The sequence below is a fragment of the Corvus moneduloides genome, chromosome 4, assembly GCF_009650955.1.
Source record: "Corvus moneduloides isolate bCorMon1 chromosome 4, bCorMon1.pri, whole genome shotgun sequence".
Lineage (NCBI taxonomy): Eukaryota > Metazoa > Chordata > Aves > Passeriformes > Corvidae > Corvus > Corvus moneduloides.
Genome location: NC_045479.1, coordinates 50,290,028 through 50,314,638, shown reverse-complemented (window position 1 = coordinate 50,314,638; position 24,611 = coordinate 50,290,028). Strand labels below are relative to the sequence as shown.

The 24,611-nt window shown below is 41.6% G+C and overlaps 1 protein-coding gene across 2 annotated transcripts in view; it reads right to left on the bottom strand.

Moving 5' to 3' along the window:
- Positions 1-24,611, bottom strand: part of ST7 (suppression of tumorigenicity 7) — a 144,675-nt gene that overhangs the window by 102,418 nt on the left and 17,646 nt on the right. Inside the window, exon 1 of one of the 2 annotated variants that reach the window (XM_032106272.1) lies at positions 434-855. The exons of the other annotated variant lie outside the window; for it this stretch is intronic. Coding sequence (XP_031962163.1) covers positions 434-455 — 22 coding nt within the window. The 5' untranslated portion in view covers positions 456-855. Of the gene's footprint in view, positions 1-433; positions 856-24,611 lie in introns of those variants that run through there. 2 annotated transcript variants of the gene reach the window in all.

The following is a 24,611-nucleotide window of genomic DNA, read 5'->3' as shown; positions in this document are numbered from 1 at the left end:
ATGAGATAGCAGTCTTTTCCTGCTGATTAAATCACTTTCCCCCAGCTCTCGCCCATCTAATACTGCAGCACCCTCAGTACCCAAATGTAATATCTGAGTGGTGCATTCATTAGAGTATTTGCAACTCCTGATCACTGACAGATGTGATCTTATCAACTGACACATTCAAGCAAAACTGCCTTTTTCCCCCTATCTTCCAGTGGCCTGAATTCAGCAGTGCTGACAGCCCTACGCTGCCTTGCTGCTTACATCGAGGATGCACCCACAGTTAGGAGTTAGATGCTTCCCCTCCAGCATCTTTCATCCCTTCATAAACAGGCAAGGACCACAGCTTTTAACCAACGACCTACAGCAAAGAGAATGCAAGTGTGGCGGGTACAGCAAGGATAAAACAAGCCCTGTTCTCAATAGAAAATGGGATGCATTTACTTACATGACGATTCAGTGCCAAACATGGCTCGCCCCAGATGCTGCTATTTTAAAAAGGAAAGAAGAAAAAAGAGTGGAAGACGGAGTGTATGTGAGAAGGGATGAGACTGCTACACAGCAGGGGTCATGAAGCCAGACAATGCAGTCCAGGCTATCCAAGCTGCCAGATTCTCCTCTCTCCTCCTCTCCTCTGCTCAACACCGCAGACAGCTTTTCCTTGCAACCGCAGTGAAGGTCCTTCTTCAGGAAGCAAAAAGCAGGAGCTTCTGTTTTAAATCCGAGTGATAAGGGCAGGCTGGCGTTCTTTCTGTGATACCGGCAGGCAGAAAGAGGTATCAGCCACCAGATACTGCAATCCCCAGCCCCTGCTCGCCGTAAGACAATAGCGGAGCTTATGCACACACGGGATGACGTCAGGACACTGCGAAGACTGACTGCTGCAAACCCAGGGGCTCGGAGGGGGCTTGGACAGAGCAGAGCGATTCAGATGGGAACTCCTTTGTCACAAAAGCAGAGGACAAAGAGCCAGACATATATTTCCCTCTGTGATACTAAAGCTCCCAGCCGGGTCTGTAATGCTAGAAGGAAAATATCTGCCTTGAATTCATGCTCCTTTGCTCAGCTGCACAAGATGCAAAGTGTCTCTGTTCAAACAGAATACATTTCAGGGACAAATATCCTAATAAATGCCACTTATAACATTTTCAGTAAAGAATAACCCCAAATTTCTATCACTAACTCTCTTTACTATTTTTCCTTCAAAGAAATACTAAATTCCTGGGCCAGTCTACACTCCAGACCTAATTTTCACATCAAAGTGTTAGCCAACTATCTCATTTACTTAGATTTATTGTCAGAATATACTGTAACAATGCTCTAACCACAATAAATAAGTCACAGATCTAAATAAAAATAAAAACCCCAAAGCACACTGGATTCAATGATAAAAAGGCATCCTAGCAACCAAAGAAACATTTTCCTTACTTTTTCTTTATTCTTCAAAGCCATCTAGATCTAGTGTGTATCTGCAAGTGCATTTTTAGTGCACTGAGCTTATTTTTTTTCTGACATTCAGTAATCGAAAGATGATCAAACATAGAAACAAAGCCCTAAGCTTGCTCCTTTGGTCCTCTCGCAGACAAAAGGAATTGCCCGTCTCGTGCTGGCGAGAGCAGCCAAGCAGGAAGCTGATGGCTGGAAGCTACCAGACATTGGGGGCCATCCATGGAATGGCTGTCTGGAGGGGGCAAAACCAAGAACGTTTCTGCAAAGGCTCACTGAACACGTACATGCACTTCCCAAGATGTCAGACACTGAAAAGTACTGCTGGTGGATGAGGAGAAAGGAGAAAGATGCAGGTCCATTAAGCAAAGAAGCAACCACTCCTCCCATTTCTCAGCTTTTGTGGGTTAACCATTCCCAAACACTCCTGCTGCTCTGCAGGCCAAGGGGGTTTGAGCTGTTTGCAGAAGACACAATGCCACCATGAGCAGCAGGCTGGAAAAGCAAGTACTACTGAAGGCTGGCAGCACCTGCCACCTGAGAAGCTCAGTGTGCTGAAATCATTAGGGAACCGAGGAGTTGTTGGCTGAGACCACTGCTGCCTGAAGGACAGACTGGAAAGCAACAGATAGGGATCAGAGCTACAGCAGTTCACTGCAAGGCCAGTCCCTCTGGTCCTGGGGATGGGGAACATGGTCCCAAGCTCACAGAGTGTGTATGCCCACAAACATCCTTATGGACCCTCAGCAGCCCTGTGCTGTGAGTTGGGAAAGCACAGAAGAGCTTTATAGAGCCTGATCTTGTCTTTCCCACAGTGGTGGGGGGTACCTACAAGACATACCAAGCTACTCTTTTGGTAACATCTGTTGGCACAAAATGCTCTTCAGTTTTTCCTCTGCTTTCCATTCCACACATTGAACAGTCCCTTTGTGCTCTGCACACACCGTAAGAATACTTAGGGCCACCAAGCTCATGGGAACATTTATCTGTATTTCATTTCTGGAAGAAAGTAATGAGAGAGGCCATATCCTGTGGTGAGACATCTCATAGCACACTTTCTAACAGGCAGCTTGTAGTCTCTGTCAGCAGACAGGACATCAGTGCTCATAATCATAGTGACTCAAATCAACCCACAGATGCCTTAAATTAACCAGATGACCACAAATCTGTACTTAAGCACCTGAATTAATAGCATGGCTGTTCAATTGTCATGATTATTTGCAATCGTGTGCACGGATGCTCAGCACCAAGAAGCCATGTCCAAATTGGTTTTGACCATGACAGTGGCATAAATCCTGACAAGGAATGTAGCTTTCCTGTTCCCAGAATTGAATTAGTTATTTTGACTACATGGAGCAGTTAACACCTCTTTCAGTCAAAACAGGTTGATAAGAAGCTTCGGTGCATCAAATAAACTAAGTGTTCTGGTTGGACTTTCCAGCAACTGCGGCAAGTTCACAAAAGAAATGTGTCTATTACGTATCAGTAAGCCTCCAAGCATCTTTAAACACAGGTCTCTGGAACAAAATCCCAAGTGCACTCGTGCAATGGCTGAAGAATGAGTTCTGCTCTGATGAGCAGATCTGACTTTCCCACAGCAATGTTTCCAAGGAGAGACAAAACCTCAGGGCTTTTCCAACGACATCCTTGAAGGTGTCACAGAGCCCAGGCCCTCTGCCAAGTTCTCATTACACTGATGCATATAGGTAGCTGAAAAGCCCAAACAACCCATGCAGTATCTCTGGAAGGATTTAATAATAATCTATTTCATTAGTCTTAGGCTTGGCAGGTCAGTATGTTGCCTTGTGGGAAAGGTGACCCCTTACAGGCCACTGAAGGACTTTCTCTGAAATTCTTTCAAATTTACCTAAAATGTTTTGTCAAATGACTTTGAGAGAGTGTTAAAATCTGTTTCTGACCTACTGCTCTTTTAAAACCATAACCTTTCAGTTTGCTAGCAGAATTACGGATTTCTGTTTCCTATGCTGAGTGTTGCTGTTGGTTTATTCTACAAAGAAGGGTCAACAAATGGTTTTTCTCTCTTGTACAGCAGTGAAGATAATGTAATTAAGTGTACAGAAAGCATAAAAGGAAATCTCCTGCCAGCATTTGTATTGCTGTGATTGCTTACAATGTGCACAAGACATTGTTCAAGTATTAGATTAATTTACAATGTACCTTCCATACATTCCTCCGCAAACCAGCATGAAATATTTAAATCAGAAACAATATATGCTATGCAAAGCTGTCTCCTGTATATTCACATTTTCCAGAGAAAGGGATGTGCTTCTCAACCACTGCCACTCTTGGAGCAGATCTTCTTTATTCCTCACTTAATCACTGCAGAAAAATAATACACATATTTTATTTGGCTTTGTAAGGACACGTGTCTAAGCCCTAAAGCATAGTTTGAGTTTTAATAATGAAGCTGGATAATGAAATGTTAAATTTTTTATACAGATATAAATTTCTGCTTTAGAGTAATTTCTTTCTATAAAAACAGTGCAAGCAGGAAATCTGAGCTACCAACAGAAGCAGATTTGTACATGTGCCTAATGCTGATCCACTAAAGCATAAATCTTTATTCTCTCTTGTCACTAGAAAAACATTTCATTTTGCATTTAACCTCCTTTTTCACAGGAGAAACTCTGGAAGCAGGAAATTAGTCCATCCCACCTGTGAGGTTCTCCTGTCCTACTGCCCTGAGCAGCTCACCTCGACAGGGGAATTCTCACCTGTGTCCTCCCCAGGGTAAGGCAACAGGTCCCACACCTTCAAGCCTCTAGAGAGGAAGTACAGGATAACCTCAATAAGCCTCAGAGGAGGGTGAGGAACTTTATTACATTAGTTAAACTTTTCTTTCCAAGTCCCGTTGTTCTGTAAGTTTTTTAATGCCTGAAAACTGATTTTTTTTAAGACATTGAAAAATTTAATCCATTTAATGTGCTATTGGAAACCTCTGAGTGACTCTGCAATGAGTCCGCACCATTCAGCAACCTCCAAAAGGAATTAATTTTGTCTGTAGTAATGTTAGTTCCCTCCTAAAAATGCAGTAAGACCCCCAGCCAACCCACACTGTGACAATCTCCTGCTTCTGTAGGTATTGTCAGTCCTGGCAACAGCTGCCACACCGATTATTGATTAACATAGTACCCACAAAATACAGCAAGGTGTTTTTCATGCTCCAGAAAAACACAAAACCAAACAGCAGCACGTATTACAGAACTACAGCTCTTTGGCTTTACACTTTGCTCAACTTTGCTGACCCCTAATCATCTTTAACAAACATCTTTGGTGAAACAGTTGACATCATGATTACACCAATGTAATCCAGTGTGGTGCAACAACTTCAGCATCTCATCGCACAGGGACATGTATTTAAGGTACAAACAAACCCCCAAGCAACCAAAAACAATACCCTGCACTGATGCCATACTATCAAGTCCCCAGTGTAGAGGTGTTTTCCAATACCTCCATCATTGAATGAAGCCAGTGTCCCAGAAATGGCAGTTTTGGAGCTGTGGAAACAGGGGAGCATGCCCAGCTGGGATGGAGGACAGCCCTGACAAGCCCTTCCCAGCAGGAAAGTTGGCAGTGGGGCACAGGTCCAGTGGGGTCTGCCAGCTTGGACTACAGAACATTCAGAGCCAAGTAGAGCCAAGAAAGGCATGTTCCACTGGAATGAAATGTCTCCAGTGCTTCATTTGTGCAAATGCCAGAAGTTCCCATAGGGAGCCGGGCTGGACAACCAGGAGCAGCTCAGGGAGTAAGGAAGGCTGACACAGGACCACACCAGGCAGCCGAGACAGGGAGACAAAGGGACTAGCTAGCCAGACAGTGGAAAATATCTTTGAACATCTGAGATGTCTGAAGTCCTCAGTGTTCTCCTCATAGCCTGGTCTTATCACTTTTTGTTTGAGGTTTTCCACCCACATTCCCTCTTTGCAACATACCGTTCCCTTGTTATTTTGGCACAGAAAGGAAGGAGACTGCTGGAAGAAAAAAAGTTACGATCTCAGTCCTGTTCAACACAGATAAAGGATTTTATACCAGACTGATTTGCAGGGATGTTTTTCTCTTTTTGTTATTATTTGCTCTTGTGCTGATTTTTAAAATACTTCTGTACAGTCCATACTGCATTTATGCAACCGCATTTCATGTAAAAATTCTTTTTCTTCACCATTTTTAGGCAATTATTGCGTAGAAAAATTAAGCTTTTTGAGTAAACATATACATGCATACCCACACAAATAAGACAGACTGAAGAACAAGTACTTTTTGACACAAATAAAATATTTTTGTCTGCCTTGGTCCTTACCTGAAAGATGAAGTTCAAGAGACAGATTGCTTTTCAAAAGAGAGATACAAGGAACCATAATAATAAATTATTACATTACTGTAATGCCTTTCAAAATCTTTTTTTAGCAAAGATCTTAGCTTCACTACAGCTCCGTACATTATTACTGCAAGCCGTTCACCACCGGCAACAAGACGCAGCTCTCAGCAGATGCTCAGCAATTAAAAGAGGAAGTTCTGTGTGTTTTGCCTCTCCCAGGCCACTAGCACATCTGAGGCACATCTAATGGACACGAAACTCCAGCAGTTATGAAACGGTAGAGTATTACACACAGAAAACTGTATGAAAAGAATACTGCATATAAGAAAGAAAAAAAAGAAAATTTATTAGCCCAGTTTAACCACCTAATTCTAGGGTACAACTGAGACTGTGGATCATGGGCAGGTGTCTAGCTAGATTTCTTTAGGGGGCTGGGCATCTGCTCCTTGTTAGACTCAAGCTATTGAAGAGATCCCAAATCTTGGGCTTTCTCCTTCTCACAGGAACCAGGGACTCCTGCAGACCAGAGAGCCCTGAGATACGATGCAACATGGTATCTTTTTCTCCCCTGGTAGTACCCCTGGACTCTACTTGCATATCTGGCATCTAGTATCAGGGAGTAACAGACCAGAATGGTATTCCCATTCCCTGCAGCAGAGAATACAGAACAAATCGTCAAATTTCACCAACAAGTTCCCTTACATCATTCAGTGTGAGACTGGTAAAAAAGGCAAAACTATTTTGTAAGGGGCAGAGTACAGCTCATCTTTTATATAATACTGTCAAAAGATTAGGATGGTGATTCACCTCTTTTTTGTTTTGGTTTTGTTCATTAGATTTTCCATTTGGTTGGTTTCCTTTTAAAGATAGAACTGTTCACCCACAAATATCTAAGACAGTTACCAACACAGTGTGACAATCTACTCCCAGTGTGTGAATGACATATCAAACCCAAATGAAATATGTTATTTTTTCAATAACATCAAGCCCCGTGGCTCATCAGAGCATGTGTAATGCCTTTGTTAAATTCTGAGAGCAGTTTTTTGTCCCAAATGCATGCAACTGTGTGATGAAATGGAACCACTACTATATCTGAAAAATGTTCCAGCAGAACACACTACCTTTCAATATGATCCAAAGAGAACTTAGAAACAAAGGAAGCAACCAAATCTTTAGTGTTATTTGTTAATTTAATTAAAATCACCAGCTATTTAGATAGCTTTCTAAAATAATAAAATACTAGAAGAAAAATAAGGTGTTTATTTTCTACACTGAGGGAAATACTTGAAATATTTTGGGGTTTTTTTTTGTATTCTAATTTCAGGTCATTTCCAAGGATCTATGCCACAGGCCTGTACATGAGGTAGACATGAACGTTTCTAATGTCAGAGTGAGCAGAGGTGGATAACAAATTTAAAAAAGGGATTATAAACAAACTGTCATGATTTTTTTATGTGACTCTGAGGGATCAAAAATTAGGATTAAGGCCAACTCATAATAAACCACATGCAAACTGGCATCAGAGGGAACATGTGTGCCCCACATAAACACAAATATCCAATTTATATGCATAAAAATAAGTCAGAGATACTTAGAGGAGTAGCTAGTATTGCAAACATTGCATTAAAATCTGCATTAATAATGTCCAATCTAATATCCAAACTTCATGATTAGCAGAAAGTTTGATTGTTGAGAGAGGAAGATCAAATTTAGATTACTCCTCAGCCCGAGTAAACACAGTATGAACATTCAATCTGACATTACAAACAGCCATGATTTCATCATAAATACAGGAAAAATGAAGGACTTCTAAGCCTACAAAGGAATACCCACAAAACAAGGTAATCATGTCCCTGCTGGATAGGTGAGTGCTGTGTTAAGCATACTCCTTAGCAGATATAAAGGAATGCATAACATAACCATGAGAAAAAATCCAATTGTGAGTTTTATTTCTATTTTCCTATATGAATACTCCTGTGCATAACAGTGAATGAGCTGATACTGCAGCCATAAATATAACACAATTGCAGAGTCAGTGGGGAAAACAGGTCTACTGGAAGTTGTTTGGCTAGTTGCACTGCACATTTAAGGATTTCCGTTTTCTCAAGATGCAGCATTTTGGTGGTGTCCCAGCCCCTCCTTCCAGGGCTTCTATTCTACTTCCATTCAGTGCCAGCCCCAGACTGGAGATCTAAAATTGTTTTCTCAGAATAAATAAGATTAACCACAAAAACTACTAAATGCTTGGATAGCTTGATTATCATAGCTTTCCTTGACAAAGAATTGCTTCTATGAGTCAGTGAAACAACCAAAGCAAGAGGCCCTCCTGATCCTGCACTGTGATTGGTGTTAAGTTGCAGCAGCACTGACATCCATCCATCCGGTTCCGACTGCAGGCTCCAGGCACAAAGCCTGGACACAGCACCCTCATTGCTGACCACTCAATGCTAGAATAATAAAACCCCTCTGGGAAAAGCAACATTCTACAAGTTATAAAAAAGGCTTTTGTGGATAAGGGCTAGCCTGAGGAACAAATATATGGTGAAGAGGAAGCCCCCAGCAATGCATTTAAGCATTTTACCACTGGTTTTTAGGAGAAAAAGGCTCTTATACTTGACAGACACCCTGGAAAAGCTCTCCTGAACAAAGCACTAGAGAAAATGTTAGGCTTTGAGTCATGGTAATAAAAGCTTTATGTAGACAATTAGAAGAACATAGGATTGGAAAGGGTGGTGGCATCCTCACTACAGTGAACTGTACCAGCCGCCTTCTCACCTGGCACCAAGCACAAAGGAAAAAAGCAGAGACTCCTGAGTCTAATTCTATATTGAAACTCATCTTAGGACATAGAGCAGGTCTTTACTAGGAGCTCACAGCACTTACTGGTTCACAGGGTTCCTCTCACAGCAAATCACGGTGCTGCCAAACACAACAAAGCACCAGCAACCACAGCTTATGCCTTCTGCCTGGTGATGGTCAATGAACGAACATGCAGAATCATGACTCAAGGCAGGCAAGACAGTAAGTGGCATGTCCAACTTAATGACAACTAAATGATCACACATTATAGTATTCAAGTTTCTCAGAACTCTGATACTAATGGTGGGCCTCCCTCTGAGCAGACCACACTGCCAGGATGCTGGTATCACCCTTCCTTGGAGTGGTGGTACCCTCAGAACTGCTGTATTTCACAGCATAAGGGGAGAGAGGAGACATGGAGGTTACAGGTCCCAATCTCCACAACATGCATCCCAAGAAAGTGCTGGTCAGCACAATTAGAGAGCACTGATTTTCTAAACTAGTTTTGTTCTCAGTTCAGCAGTTGTCAACTTCAGCAGTGCCCATTTCTCTCACTGACTACAGGGAGAGCACACACAGACTAAGATTTGAGCAGCTCAGGAACAGATGTCTACATAGAAGAAGTGCCTCCTGTGCTTCTGAGAGTTTTAGGGGAACCACTGGAAAAGGAGATGGCTATGCTAATAATGTCAGGGACCCCATAATTCAAGGAAGAAAATGTAGATCCCTGCACTCCAAATCTACTTTAAACTGTGGCCTCTCCTATGGGTGTTCCCCCTGAACAGGTTCCAGTCTTCAGAAAGATCAGGTCATCTAAAGAGCAGCTGTTCAGCTGAGAGAGACATCCTGTTGCCCCCTGCAGCTGCAGAGATCTCCATTACACCAGTGATCTCCTGATACTTCAAAGCACTGTGACACTTCTCTTCCTTCAATGCCATGAAAGATTAAAGGGCTTGTGTCCAGTACCAGGTGGCACACTGAGTTTATCAACTGCATCAGCCCAGGCAGGAAGGTCATGCTGAGCAGAGTTTGCAGATACAAGAAGTTTCTAAAATCAGCAGGCATCATTTCACCAGAATAAGTCTTCCCTGCCATTGGAGACATGCTACTTCCCAACAAATTTAAGCACAGACATGCATTCTTTTCTTCAAGTAGAAGTGTTTGTGGCCCTTCCCACATACCTGATTTATTTACTTAACAACATCTACTCAGTTATCAAACCAGGCCGAGGAGCTTTACCTTGCAGCAAAGCAGGAGCATATGGCTCTGCTCAGCCCGCAGGGCAGGGAGATTGCCTCCAAACATCCATCCTTGATGCTTCCTGAAACCCATTAGCCTTTAGATGGCCACCAGCTCTGCTTAGTGCTGTTTGTTGTCAGTGTTATCTACCCACTTGAGCCTCTGGCTCTGTTTATACTATAGGCAAATACTGCTGGATACCACTTATCCTTCGCAGAAGATGGTTTGGTGATTGGCCAAAGCACAACCTCAAGCACAAGGATAGACTTCCCTCCTGTATTCAGCTGGTCAAGGCTGCCCCTGTGGGCACCCTGAGGGCAGAGTCTTGTGGGTCCTTAAATTTCAGTCAAACAGCATGAGAATCGCATCTCGTGAAAATCTTTTTAAACAAAAACTCTCAAGAAAATGTATTCCAAAATATAACACAGATTATTGTGTATTTACCTCATACCAAACATCACTGGAAACTGCACTGGATGAATGCAGTCCAGTATGGCACCTTCTCTGACCTCAGCCTTCACATCTCTTTGTAAACTGGTACAAACAAGACTTACAGGCTTCATTACTTTTGCTGCTAAAAATGTGTTTGACTGAAATTGGTACAACACACTACAGATAGGGAAAAGCAAAGGGTTAGTTACTTGAATAAGAAAAGGGTATTACCAAGTGTCCAACCAGAAACGTACAGACTCCCCCGGCATACAGTGTCAGGTCCCAGGGAAAAGACCTCACTGGGAAGTACCACTGTGTCTTAATCATGTGTTTGACATGCCCCTTATTCCAACTGTCTTCCTCATGTCTGTGCAGAGAGAATTAAGACTCTGCTGGAACACTGGGGTTTTTTGTATGAAATAATTGCTTCTTATTAGAGAAATTATTTTTATACAGTATAGTCTATAAAAAAAATAGTTCACTTGGTTCTACTTTACCCGTGCATTACAGATGGAACTGAAAGCAATACATAAGTGAATTTGTATTTCACCAGGAAACTAATCTTTTGTGGACTTTTCATTGTGATTTACTATCTTGAATTAATATCAATTTAAATGCAGTTAGTTAGATAACCATCACTCAAAGAAATGCCAAAACTTTCCATTTTCCTGTGACATAACACTGAATATTTAAAAAACCTCCTTGTTGAAACATCCCTTATGTGTCTTTTGGCAAGGGCCTACCCTGGCACAGGCAGTGGGCAGACGCAGACGCTGCATGTTCACTGCAGAAGCCAGAAAGAAACTGGAATGTCTTACTGCAGTAGCCAGTCACAGTTCAGGTCTGCTGCAAAGTGCACCAGAATTACGTCTACTGTTACAGAGCCAGATGTCTCCAGAGCAGAAGCTTTCTAAAGGGGTAATTTCTGGCTAGCAAGCTGCAGTTAAAGCACTTTTTTTCTCAAAATCTTTTGAATTTTTCTTGGTTTGTATGGCTATTAAAATTTAAAACAGAGTGCTTCACCAGTTTATAACAGACAAGGACTACTATGTTTTCAGCAGTAAACACAAAGCAAAACGAGATCAAACAAAAGCCTACAAGGCCAGGTGACAGAAAATGTGGACAGCCCCCCTGCAAAAAGCCATGGTGAAGTGACCCTCTGAGGATGCTTCAAACAAAGCAATACAGTCATGTTCAACTTTATTCAAGCCAAAATCCAAGTTGGATGAAATGGGTATAGTAAGCTGGCTACATGTTCCACCTACCTGGCCACAGACAAACTCAGATCCCAGCCCTCTACCCAGACCTACCCCTGACCTGCCCCACGCTTCCTAATCCAGAGTTCTGCGTCATGAGCATCCACCCCTCCCCTTGGAGAGCACCCAGCCTTTCCCAATGCAGCCAATTCCCTCCTCAAGCCCACAGAAACATCTCCCCTCTCGTCTGCCTTGCTCCATATCCTGTGTGTTGAGCCTCTCCGAAATCGCCCTCCAGGAGCACAGATTGCAAGGGTGTCCAAGTCCCTGTCCCGTCAGGGCCAGCTGGGGTGCGTTACGCATGGTCGCATCCACCTGGGTTTTAAATGTCTCCAAGGATGGAGGCTCCACAGCCTCTCTGAGCAACCTGCTCTGGGGTGTGACCACCCCCAGTGTAAAGAAATGCTTTCTCATGTTTGGACAGAATTTCTTGTGTTTGAGCATCTGTCTGTTGCCTCTTGTTCTACCCGTGGGCCCCACTGAGAATCCAATCTGTGTATCCAAGTCCATCTCAAAGGCTGCAGCCCCTCCTGGCCCAGAATACACCATTTCTTTCAATCTCTCCATCAAAATACCCTTCTGTCTCAACCAGAGGTCCCTTGGATGAAAACAAGGATACTACAATGTGCATAATTTATTTAAATAATGCTACTTAAAGCAGATGGATATGTAACTTGATTATTTTTGTCTTCCTTTTTCCTGAAATCTGAATATCAAGTTTTCTGCACGTCTTTGGAATTAACCTCAAACTGAAACTCAGCCTTAAGAGCTGAGTATTTTTCAGGCTTCTATAATTTGTCCAAGATTACTCATGTCAGAAAAGCATTCTGTCCATCACTGCATTTGAGACAAAAGGACATATTATAAAGTCAGCAAGTTTTATATATATATATATATATATATATATATATATATATATGTTATATATGTATACTACTACATGAAATATATAATATATAATATATATTTTTTTCATATATATATATATATAATATATAATAAAAGAGCAGGAAGCCTCGATCTAAAAGCACATGTCTTCTGCTGCAGAGCTACTGAAGCAAAAATACACACCTCTGTGAGGAACATTCTATAGTGAAAACTTTAACCAACAATTCTCAACTTTTGCCAAATTAAGACTTAAATAATGGTTAGACTGAACTAGTTTTAAGAGTGCATAATAAATACATTTTAATACATTAATAAATACTAGCTGTAAGCCACAGGAAGTGTCTTTGCTTTTAGCATATTTAAAACAAATAGAAATTGCAATAGTAACAGGACACTTTTGTAGACCTAATAGTAAAGAAGTAACCCTTTCAACTGCAGTCTAAGGAAAAAAACCCATGCAGCGATGGCATGACTAAATATTTCCATGTCATCAAGCCCAATGAAACAGATTGTGTCAGGGAGTTCTGAAGTTTCTGAAGATAAAGGAAGATCATTAGAATCTTTGATTTTCCAAACCGAGGACTTTTCCATAATGTACTTTGGGGTATTGCACAGTAAATGCGATAGATAATAGTTCAGAACCAAATAATGGTTTATATATTTTTTTTAAATTACAGTACTTTTTATTGTTTCTTGAAAATAATCAGATGACTGTTTAAATTGGTTATTTACTTTTGCTGTGAAACAACTGAGAGTTTCTGAATTTCCTTGATTTAAGGCATCATTGACCTCAGAGAAAATATGATCTTAATCACACTCTTGTTTTTTTCTTCCCGTTGACAGATGAATTAATATGCTGTTGGCAATGAACAAAACTTTTAATCCTCTTAAGATGCAGCATTTTATCTCAGGGTGAATATTAAAGCCTCACCTGTTTTAATTTTCTGTCACAATCAGACAGATACATACTTCTGACAGTACTGTGGCATCATTTTGTTGCTTCTACAGCAACAAAATGTATTTTTGCATATCTCACCACCAAAATTTCACTAAACCATGCCTTTAGAAGCTCTACAGAGCTGTTTTAGGATCCCCTTCAGCTGCATGCACTGCTACCTAGCCTTCAGTTGCCATGTGCTCCCTGAACCCGGCCATGTGAGCCCGTGCTCCTCAAAACGACCTTTTGGCACTTGCTCTCCTGAGCAGCCTGTGGGGAATCAGGTCTGGGGATGGACTTGGCTGAGCAGAACATGGGGAAGAGTACATAGCAAGAGAGGCTGCCCCCACACAGCAAACTGCTCAAGTCACCACTGACCCACGGCCATCTCTGCCACCTTTACCTATCTGTGGGATCAGAGGGTTCCCATGACCTGGGATGCTATTACTGCAGCAAATGTTGTGGTCATGAGGAAATACAGCTTTGGGTCACCTCTGGACTCCTACATACCAGACCATCAGATCTAACACACTGTTCTCCAAACAGGCAGAATCCAGCCTTTGGATAAAATAGTCTTTAGATACCCACAGACTGTATGTATAAGCTATTCTTTCAAAGAGAGTACAGTTTTTATGGGAAATATAAACCATCCTTTTTGTATTTCAATGATGGTTGAAATCATTTCTGAATGAAGCTTGAAAAAAAAAAATCTTGATTTAAAGGTGCTGCTTAAATGTAGACCTGAATGTTGAATCTTAAACGACAGCTAGTCTAGAGGCACAAAGGTAGTTCAGGGAAATGAAGCACAGTCCCATAAAGGTGGATCTGGTGCAGCCTCTGAATTCCACTGCTGAGGGAGAGCTCAATAGGTATCTTTCACACATTCTATTTTGTCATTTTATTTGTTTGTTTATTTGTTGCATAGAGTTTACTGTCTTCAAGATGCCAGCGGGACCTTAGGAAGATTTCTGCCCTTTTGAACTCTCACTACTTCCTCCTACATTCAGAGAGAAAACATTTCTCTCTCCACTGCCATCCCACAACTCTTAAGCCCTCTTTCTACAACTTGCACAACTGATTAGGAAGTGCTGACAGCAGAATGCAGTGAGCCTCCCAGTGCATCCCCCGCCTCCAGACCTTTCCCCCAGGGAACAGCTTCCCAAGAGTTCCAGCACAGTTTCTGTTTAAAAGCTTCAGACTCTGCCAGAAGGAGCTGGGTTGTCAAATTTCAAATCTGAGCTCTCTACACAATACTCAGATGTGTTTCTGCAGTAGTAAATGTTAGGTCTCCCTTGTGGCATGCACTTGCCTCTTACACAGCCACGACTGAAGCCTTACACAAATCTTCCTCTCTGTGCTCCCATTCCTCACTTCTAGCCCAGACACAGTCTTCTTCTAAGACAAGGAAAGAGTGACCACTTGAGGAATGGGGGGACAAGCGTCCACCCAGCTGGAGTCCAGAGATCCTCATCAGTCACCATCATTCAGTCTGCCCCCAAAAAATGCTCACATAATGAGCCTCCTTGCATGCCTTGGAGCCCACCTTCACCATCCCAGAATGGACCTGGCTATTGAGTTTTTTCAAATCCCTGATTTTGCTTTGACAGGGAGCTAAACCAACTCTCCACATGTTGGTCTTATCAAAACCCACAGGAGGTCTTCTCAGGACCCAATGGACAGCAAAGGTCTTGTCTGAGAAATAACAGGCTAATGAAAGTATTATGCAAGAGACTGTCTAGTGCCATTAACAGCAGTGCAATACAGAGCCCTTTCCATCAAATACTGAAAAACCCAAATTAAACACTGCTGTACTGCTGTGTGGCAGCAATCCACACAGTGGACTGGGCTCATTTCCCAGGTCAGCAAAGGTTTTCCCTGCTACAGGGAAGTACTCAAATTTGCAACACCATATTTATCTAAAATCTTCATGAAACTGCAGTGGAGAGCTTCAGGGACCAGGCTCTGCTGAAAAGCCAGAGACCTGGCAATCAAAGTGCACTGCAGGGAAGAGACAGACAGAGTCAGGGCAGACTGAGGTGTGAGCACAAAAGAATGTCAAGAGATGGCAGAAGGTTAACGGAGTAATATGGCAGGGAGCATCAGCCACCCCTCTGTGTGCAGACACAGCTGCCTGAGCCACATCCTGTGACCGAGGAGAGCATCAACAACAAACCTCCTCTGAACCAGCACGGCTGTCAGAGGAATTTTCCCACAGTAAAGATCACACTCATCGCTCTGTGTCAGGAACAATATTGCATCGTAACGTCCCTGGGATTCCAGCAGATGGAAGAACAAACATTCAACCTCAGCCATGAACAAACTCTGAGAAGCAGCTAAAATGGTGAGGAGCAATGCTCCTTTGGCTGCACTACAGCATGGCAGATTTTATACGTGTTAACCACATGGCCAAGCACAGTGACATGAACTCAAATGAAGAATGGAGACCAGATCTTAATAAACCTGAAAAAGGACAGAAACACCCAAGCATCAGATAAAAACAAGTGTCTGAACCTTATGGATATATATGACCCAAACAAAATTTAAAAAAAAAGAAAATAAATAAAGGAGTAATAAAAAGAAGAAAAAATAAACAGAAACACTGAATAAGAATTTGAAGTGCTTTCTTTAACTCTACAATCTCACAGATCTGTCTGTATGAAGGGAACATGGTGATGGCCATGCAGACAATACTGTAAACTTCACTGCTTTTTAAAAAAAATAAACAAACATTTTCAAATATTTTTTCAGGGTTCTTTCCTTTTTTTCTAAGTTTCCCTAGCATGTGGAAAAGCTTATGTCCTCTTAAGAACTAGACTTTTCTTCTTATGTATGTTAGTCACTGTTATTTTTCTTCCTACATATTTTTCAAGTCATCTTTCTCAGCATTCATATGAGTACAAGATTTCACAGCCACTCTTGTTTTTTTCAGTCCAGGACCACTCTGTCTTCTCACAATCTTTACAGCAGGAAAGCTGTAGCCTGCACAGAGAGGAAAGCATAAATTACACTATGACAGGTTTATAAGACTAATTCTAATAAATATCTCTCAGTAGCCTCCTATTCACTGTCACCCTAGAAGAGCAAGGAGGGATTTTTCTGCTTGGCAGCATTTTCAACGCCATCAACATATTTCATGAAAGTGCATGAACTTCGACAACACTTTGCCAAGGAAGCCCACACAGGCTTCCAAACCAGGAGGCATGAGGAGGACCCTGCAGAGCCCCTGGTAGGGCATTAGCCTGGACTAAGACAGACCAGAGACTGGACCCTACTTCATGACCAGGTGCATTCAATCTACCTTTTCTTAGCTCAAGTCACTGCAGGTCAGCCTTTAAGTGAAGCTTCTTCCCCTACAAGACTCTGCTCTGGCCAATTCAACTGACCAGGAGCCAGGCAAGGCAGAGATCACGGATGTGAAGCAGGCGTCCACATCCCAGGGTGCAGCCACCAGCACCCACAAACCAGCCGAGCCTGACTCACTTCCCAAAGGCACCCTGTGTTTTCTTGCACTGTTTCATGCTGTTTTGTTTAAGTAGTCAGAAAATCCAAAACACTGCTTGATGATCTTTTAATTTCAGTAGGACCTTTATACATATCTTTGTTTCATTCTATCTACTGCCACTAGATTTTTATTGACCAAAAAAATGTATTGCTTGCAGACAGACAAATTACAGCCTGGAAAGGAGCAATATCCAATGCTGTCAAAACCAGCTATGCCATGTGCTCTGCATGGGGTACATGTATTTTTCTTTCAGTCATCCTTTCATGGTTGTTAATTGCCCCATTCTTACTGTTTCAAAAAACATTTCATGCCTTATGTACATGTATTTATTTGAATACTGTTTCAGCTGTGTCACTGAAATGCTTAGAAACCCAAGCACATTTTTCAAAAGTTATTTAGGAACTTCTTTATTCAAGTACCATTGGCTTTTCTCAAAAGTCACATCACTTCTGAAAATAGGATTTAGATGCACGATGATATAGAAGGAAATTGAGAACATCTTCATTTTGGAGACATTAACCAGTCCAACACTGACCCATATGCACATCATTTGTTACCCATGTCTTTTATTGCTGATATTCAAGAGAATGCTGTGGAGACCAGAGAGGTCTTGTGTTCACTCCTGTTTAAATCACACAAGCCATGAAAGTCTGGGATTGAAACCAGAGGTTGAAGGATGATGTCCAAAGGCTAGAAGCATTAAGTATTACAGCATCTTCTGCAACACTCACAAGAGCTTCTTCCTGTGTTACATTTGACATGGAACATACCAAACTATGGCCTTTTACCCTTAGAAAAACTCAATTCTCTGTATCACAACCTCAGTACACAAAATGAGTAAGATTCAAATGAGCAACATTAAAAAAAAAGTGAAAGGAAAATGCGAATTGATCTGGTTATGCAGTTCTTGCCATTCCATCTATTGACTCTCCTTCTCTGATTATATTGAGAGTTGCATTGACTTTCAGAAATACTGAGAAAGTCTTTTAAGCTTTTCCCGTATGCAAGATGTACAGCTGGACTTCTTTGGTCTCCATGAAATGACTGTACCCAATATCTCTGCTCTTTTCCTTTTCAGCACAAATACAGAGTATGTAACCCCACCCCCACTTTTTGTTGTGAAATTGGAACATGCCCAACATTTTTTCCTCAGTAGACAATTTATTTTTAAACCCATGGCTAAGAACGCAGTATAATATATTTTAAAACAAATGTTCTTAGTCATCATTTCCATAATATTTCAACCCCTTCACAGGAAATATTATTCACAACACCAACAGAATAAAAACCAATGGGTTTATATTAGCAAGTGTCCACAAGTCTTCATTTCAAATCTCAACAATAGTAAAAAACTGCTGTAATAAAAACTTAGATAAAGACTGACTCTTTGCACTAGCACTAGTCAACAGCTGGAGATCTGTCTGAAAGGTACACCCTATTTCAGTGTGACATAGTTGATCGACTACTGAAATGAATGATTAAATTATGTTGCCCATGTTAGGAGCATGACAGACCTAGGTTTTCAAATAAGTTTAATATTTATTAGGAGGTAATATAGGTCTAAAACTAAATTGCCTTCCTGAAACAACTTCTCATTCATGGCAACTGGCCTGTTATCGTAAAGAAGGTTTTTTTATCTCAGATGAGGAGTGATAAGGTCTCCTATACCACCATTTCCTATTCTTAAAAGCATATCAAACACGCACAGGAAGTGAGGTTAAATGCCTGATACTTCTAACAAACGAGTTTGTTCTCCTTCTTTTTTCACATAGCACTGATAAATAAAGATGTATTTTGTGTCAGTGGGAAGGGAGAATATATGTCAGGTCTGAAGTGTCAGGTTCAAATTTTAAGGTTTTGCACATTAAGTTTTTATAAATGCCAAGGCCATGGATCTGGGCAGGCAATTTCAGTCATCAACAGAAAATATTCCTTGGTTCCTTGACTACTGCATTATAAGTTGGTACAAAAGTGCTCCTGCCATATAATATAAAAGCAGATGAAGCTCTTCATTGCACTTAGGGATTTTGTAGGAAATCAGATACTGTATTGACTAAATGTATCTTACTGTGCAACAGCTGGGGAAAAAATAAGTTGCAAATTACGGCAAATAAAGTTTCATTTAATTGCTGCATTTCTTCTTTCCTTTAGTTGAATTACTACTTTGACTTTGCTTACTGTCATGACTTTATTTTTAGGTTCTTTCTACTAAACCAATTAGGAATAGGCTGTATGTGAAGTGTTGCTATTTTTCCTACAAAATTACTCCAAAACACATACAATTTAGGCAGAAACCACGACTTCATGACCAAACACAAACACATATTTTTGATTCATGTTGCCATGGATTTTTAGCTATAGAAGCCAGTGAGAGATCACCTGTTGACATCACTGTGAGCAGGTCAGACCATTCAGACAAAATGGGTAAAAGAACAGGATAATGCCCTATGGAATTCAAAAACTAAGTGGCAGTCAAAACATAAAATGGCCTGACCTGTATTAAACGTTTTCTCTCAATTTCATTAAGAGGTTATAAGCATGCTGTTCTCTAAAAATTGCTTAACAGAGGCAACATGGGCAGAATCATGGAGCATGTCTGCATCATGGCTTAGAAATGTTATTCTCCAGTTTAGTACTCTTGCTAAAACCATGATGCCTCTCACTCCCCTTCCTCCAACTGGAAGAACAAAAGGCAAAGATCATGGGTTGAGATAAAAAAAATTTTACTGGAAACAGCAATGAGATAAGTACACAACAGTAACAGCAACAATATTGGTAACAAAAGGTATAAGACAAAGAAACAATTTATGCCTCCGCACCTTTTCTCGACAGAAAGTAACCCCTTCTCTCCTAAAGAGCAACAGAGTCTCTTTTTCCTGCCCCCGGAAATCTCATGAGGTGGTGCTGAGTAACATTTGGGCCTGGCCATACCCCATGCCAACTACTGCACAAAATTAATCCTGTTCCTGGCCAGAACCAGGACATTCTGATGTTCAAAAGCTACAGCTTTTGTTGTCCTGCTAACATTGGGGTTTGCTGAATGGACAGAACTGGATTAGAAAATACAGCCCACATGACACTATTTGCAATAAACAGGATCTGTGCCTTTATGCAGATGTTACACATCCAGAGACCAGAGCCTGTTTGAGTACCCACTGAGAGAAGGACATTCATCTCCATGGCCACAGAGTTTACTTCCATGGCAGTATTAAAAAGACATTAAATAAGAAAAACAGTTCTACCTCCACAGTTACTTTTGCAATTAGATTCCCTCAGAAAACCTATTTGTAATCACTGACAAACAAGCTCTCATATTCCTGCCAGAGCCCAGTGGTTTCAGACCCAGAGCTAAAAAACAAGTCTCCTGCAGCCCTATGTATTTAAGGCAGATGTCCCCAAAGAAGGGATATGGACGTGCCACTGATTTACTTGCACTTACATGGGGCAATCTATCCAAAGGAACTGGCTAAACAAAACAATGTTTCTAGTCACAAATGCCTTACCTTGAAAAACAACATTAAGTCCAACACACCCTAGAAGTTGGACCTCATCCCATCCTAGAGCCTTGGGTTTACCCAAAACCCCAAATCCCAACAGTCCTCTTGCCTCTTATCATTTTTGTCTGTTAGGACGAAAGAGCTAATTCATCTGGGATTTCCTATTTCTCTTACTGTTCATACAGTTCATAGAGCAGAAATCCATCCTGGCTCATAAGCATGGCTGGTTTCCACCTAACTGCACAAGGAGACGTTCTGAAGTCATGGGTCTTGCTGGCAGAGAACAACTGCTGGCTTGCTGTGCCAGAAAATCTCTGGCCCTGGCTGCCCATGAAGTATCACATCTGTGCTGAGACAGAAATGTTGTGAACCAGAACACCAGTTACAACTATCAATGGTTTTCATACAGCAGATGGAATTCATAACTTCATAAGGGGGTATATCACACATGGTTACAAATACACCTAAAAGCTCCTGAGATCCTCACTTATTTGCAAATAACATAAAAGTTACAGTGATTCCTCAGGTTTCTGCTTCTGTTTAATGCTGTAGATTAAAATCTTTAAGATTAAGCACAGAAAGAAGACAAATATCTGGTAAAAATCTGTTAACCTAAAATAAAGCCTTATGTACTAATTTGAGACAGAGAAGCAGGATTTTTCAAACACACCCACTGATTGAAAACTCTTCCAAGATTATGGACTCTTCTGAGTCCATGAAAGAAGTAGCAAGTATTGCAAACTTCTTTTATGGCTTTAGAGAAAATGAGTAATGGAAAAATTCATCAAATGTCTACATCATACAAATTAGTCAAAACACAACATACAGTCAAGATACTGTTATGGGTGGAACATTCCTGTGTATGACTACACAACATTAAACACCCACAATTATTTATGATTTCCCAAACTGTTAAACAATTAGGTACCTTGTTTGTGAAGATTTTTCAAGGAGTCCACCACCTTGCCATGGGCAGGGACCCCTTCCACTAGACCTTGTTGCTCAAAAGCCCATCCAACATGGCCTTGAACACTTACAGGGATGAGGAATCCACAGCTTCTCTGGGCTGTTCCAGTACCTCACCACATTCACAGTAAAAATGTCATCCTTATATTCAATCTAAACTTACCATATTTCAATTTAAAACCACTACTCCTTCTCCTGTCACTACAGGCCCTGTTAAAAGTCTGTCCCCATCTTTCTTATAAGCCCCTTCATAAGGTCACCCTGGAGACTTCTCTTCTCCAGGTTGAACAACCCCAGCCTTTTCAGCCTTTCTTCAAAGGACAGGTGTTCTGGCCCCAGAATGAGACATCAGAAGTGACACCCGAATACACCATGTTTATTGGAAGGAGTTTCGTTTCCATCTCACGGGTGTTAAAACTCACGTAACATGCATACAAAGAGAGATGACACATGGTACACAGAGGAAAGCAAACAGTCAGTGTCTTGGAAGGCAAAGATACACCCCAGAGCATCAAACCACTGGCTTGCTCATGTTCAGCTACATCAGTAACTTCAGCTCAGTGACCCTCCTGTCTGCCACACGCTATCTCCTAAATTCATAAATCTTGACAAAACTACATAAAAAGAAGCAAGATTCTCAAGCGGTTTAAGTAACCTGTACAGATAATTGAGTTTATGGAAGTAAATAGATTCTGACAGATACAGAAGCAATGACCAAATTCAGGTTTTTTGCCTGGAAATCTCTCCTTCTTAGTTCAAATAACCACCTAGCTACTCATCAAGCTTTGCAGCTTTGCCTAGGAGTTTGATCAAGGAAGACATTGAATTCCTCAGACTTTGCTTTCAATGACTTGAAATCATAGAATCATAGAATATCTTTGATTGGAAGCGATGCCCAAGGGTCATCGAAGTCCAGTTCTGGAACTCCTCAAATTGTCTTTGCAACAGCCCATGGTTATCCTCAAGCGTCTGCCAGCTTGGCCTTGGTCTTCCAGTGAAAGTGATGTTGGGTTACCTCTTTTGCTTGTCCCAGAGGACACCAACACCTACTGATATCCAGCTTTCAGTGTGCCTCAGGTTGCTGAAGGAGCTTCAGATGGAAGGGCTTGTCACCTTCCACTACCTACAGACCTTCAACAGGACCTCCAAACCTCCGTGACAAACTAAATCTGACAGGATTTTTAGTATATGATGTTCTACATTAGCTAGAGGAGCTATAGAATTAAAGCTTCTGGTCAGTCAATGCCCTTCTGTTTCCATTTACGGTTAAGAATGCAAAAACTTGACGGTAATTTCTTTCCCAAACTCTCCTCAGCCTGTTCCAATTTTGGGACATAATTCAGTCTAGTCAAAAATATTTTAAACAATGTGGTTTATTTATAATCGGAAAAAGCATCTTAGTAATCATCAAAATCACTAGAAGTTACTAAATTTAAAACACAACGACTGCATTTTCTTCTCTCCCCATATGGAGCAACAGACTGAGCACAAAATCTAAGCACTGCTTTACACAGATCAACAGAATTCCCTCTCTCCATGAACAGCTGCAGCCAGAGCCAGCAAAAGAAACCTTTTTAGGTTCCCTAACCAACCAAAATGTGGTATTAGGAATAGGAATGGCAAGGAATATGAAATAAGTAATCTGTTTTATGTATTGTAGTTCACTTATACCTTATGAGTACCATCACCTATCCAAAAACATGACTGTGGAGGGGGATGAAGCCATGTTAATACAAATGATAAGATTACAAAAATCAGGATTGCTTATGCCACATAAGAGTTAAAGGAGAAAGGATACTGCAAGTGTCTCGAATAAAGAAGCACAAAATTGCAAAAAAGTGGCCATTCAATAAAAAAGGGGCAAACTGAGAACTGTACAAGAAGACAGGCATTCACTAAACACCTCATTTACTTGCAGAAGTCAGTATGATAAGATGCTGCTGAAGTAAAAAACTATGAAAACTCAAAACTGGAATTACAGTAAGACATAAGAGTATAAAGAGTATAAAAAGGCAAGCCAAGTAGCAAACTCACATGAGAAAGTAAACTAGAAATGAAGGAGGGGCAGATCACAATTGTTGCCTGATCACTGGAAGTTATTTTCTGTTGCTTGCTGAATCTGCCTCTGGTATTACCTAGTCTCAAAAAAAAAAAAAAAAAAATCTGTCTGCGCCTCACCCAGAGCAACACTAGAAATGCTGAGTGACTTCACCACAGAGTTTCTATGTTCTGTGTAGTTTCTGGAGCACAGTCTGGTTGCACACACAAAACTCTCTACACTGCTCAGAAATATCAAGAACACATAAACCCCCTTGGTTCACAGTGTGGTGGTTTGACCCTGGCTAGATGCCAGGCACCCACCAAGGCTGCTGTATCACTCCCCTCCACAGGAGAGAGAAAATAAAATGAAGGGTTCATGAGTTAAGGACTGGGAGAGATCACTCATCCAATACCATCATAGACAAAAAAGACTCAACTTGGGGATATTAACTGAATTTATTACTACCAAAATCAGAGCAAGATAATAAGAAGTAAAATGAATCTTAAAAACACCTTCCCCCCCTCCCTCCCTCCTTCCCAGCTCTACCTCCTCCCCAGAGTGGCACAGGCAGGCAAGGAATGGGGGTTATGGTCAGTTCATCACATTTTGTTTCTGCCACCACTGAGAGAGGAGTCCTTCCCCTGCTCCTGTGTGGGGGCCCTCCCAAGGGCAACAGTTCCACGAACTGCTGCACTGTGCTTCACTCTTCCACAGGGTGCAGTCCTTCAGGCACAGCCTGCTCCAATGTGGGTCCCTCACAAGGTCACAAGCCCTACCAGGAAACCTGCAGTGTGGGTTCCTCTCCCCATGGGTCTGCAAGTCCCTGCTAGGAACCTGCTCCAGCACAGATTTCCCACAGGTTCACAGCCTCCTCTCAGGCATCCACCTACTCCAGTGTGGGTCTCCTCCACGGGCTGCAGGTGGATCTTTGCATCCCCATGGATCTCCAAGGGCTGCAGGAGGCACAGCTGCTTCACCATGGTCTGCACCATGTCCTGCACAGAAATCTTGGCTCCAGCACCCAGGGCGGCTCCTCCCCCTCCTTCTCCACTGACCTTGGTGTCTGCAGAGTTGTTCCTCTCACATATTCTCACCCTGCTGTTCTCTGGTCACAATTATTGCTCTGCAGTAACTTGGTTTTTTTTTTTTCTCTTCTTAAATCTGTTACCACAGAAGCGTTATCACCATTTCTGATTGTCTTGGCCTTAGCCAGTGGTGGATCACTCTGGAGTCAACTGGCATTGGCTCTATCAGACATTTAGGAATCTTCAGGCAGCTTCTCACAGA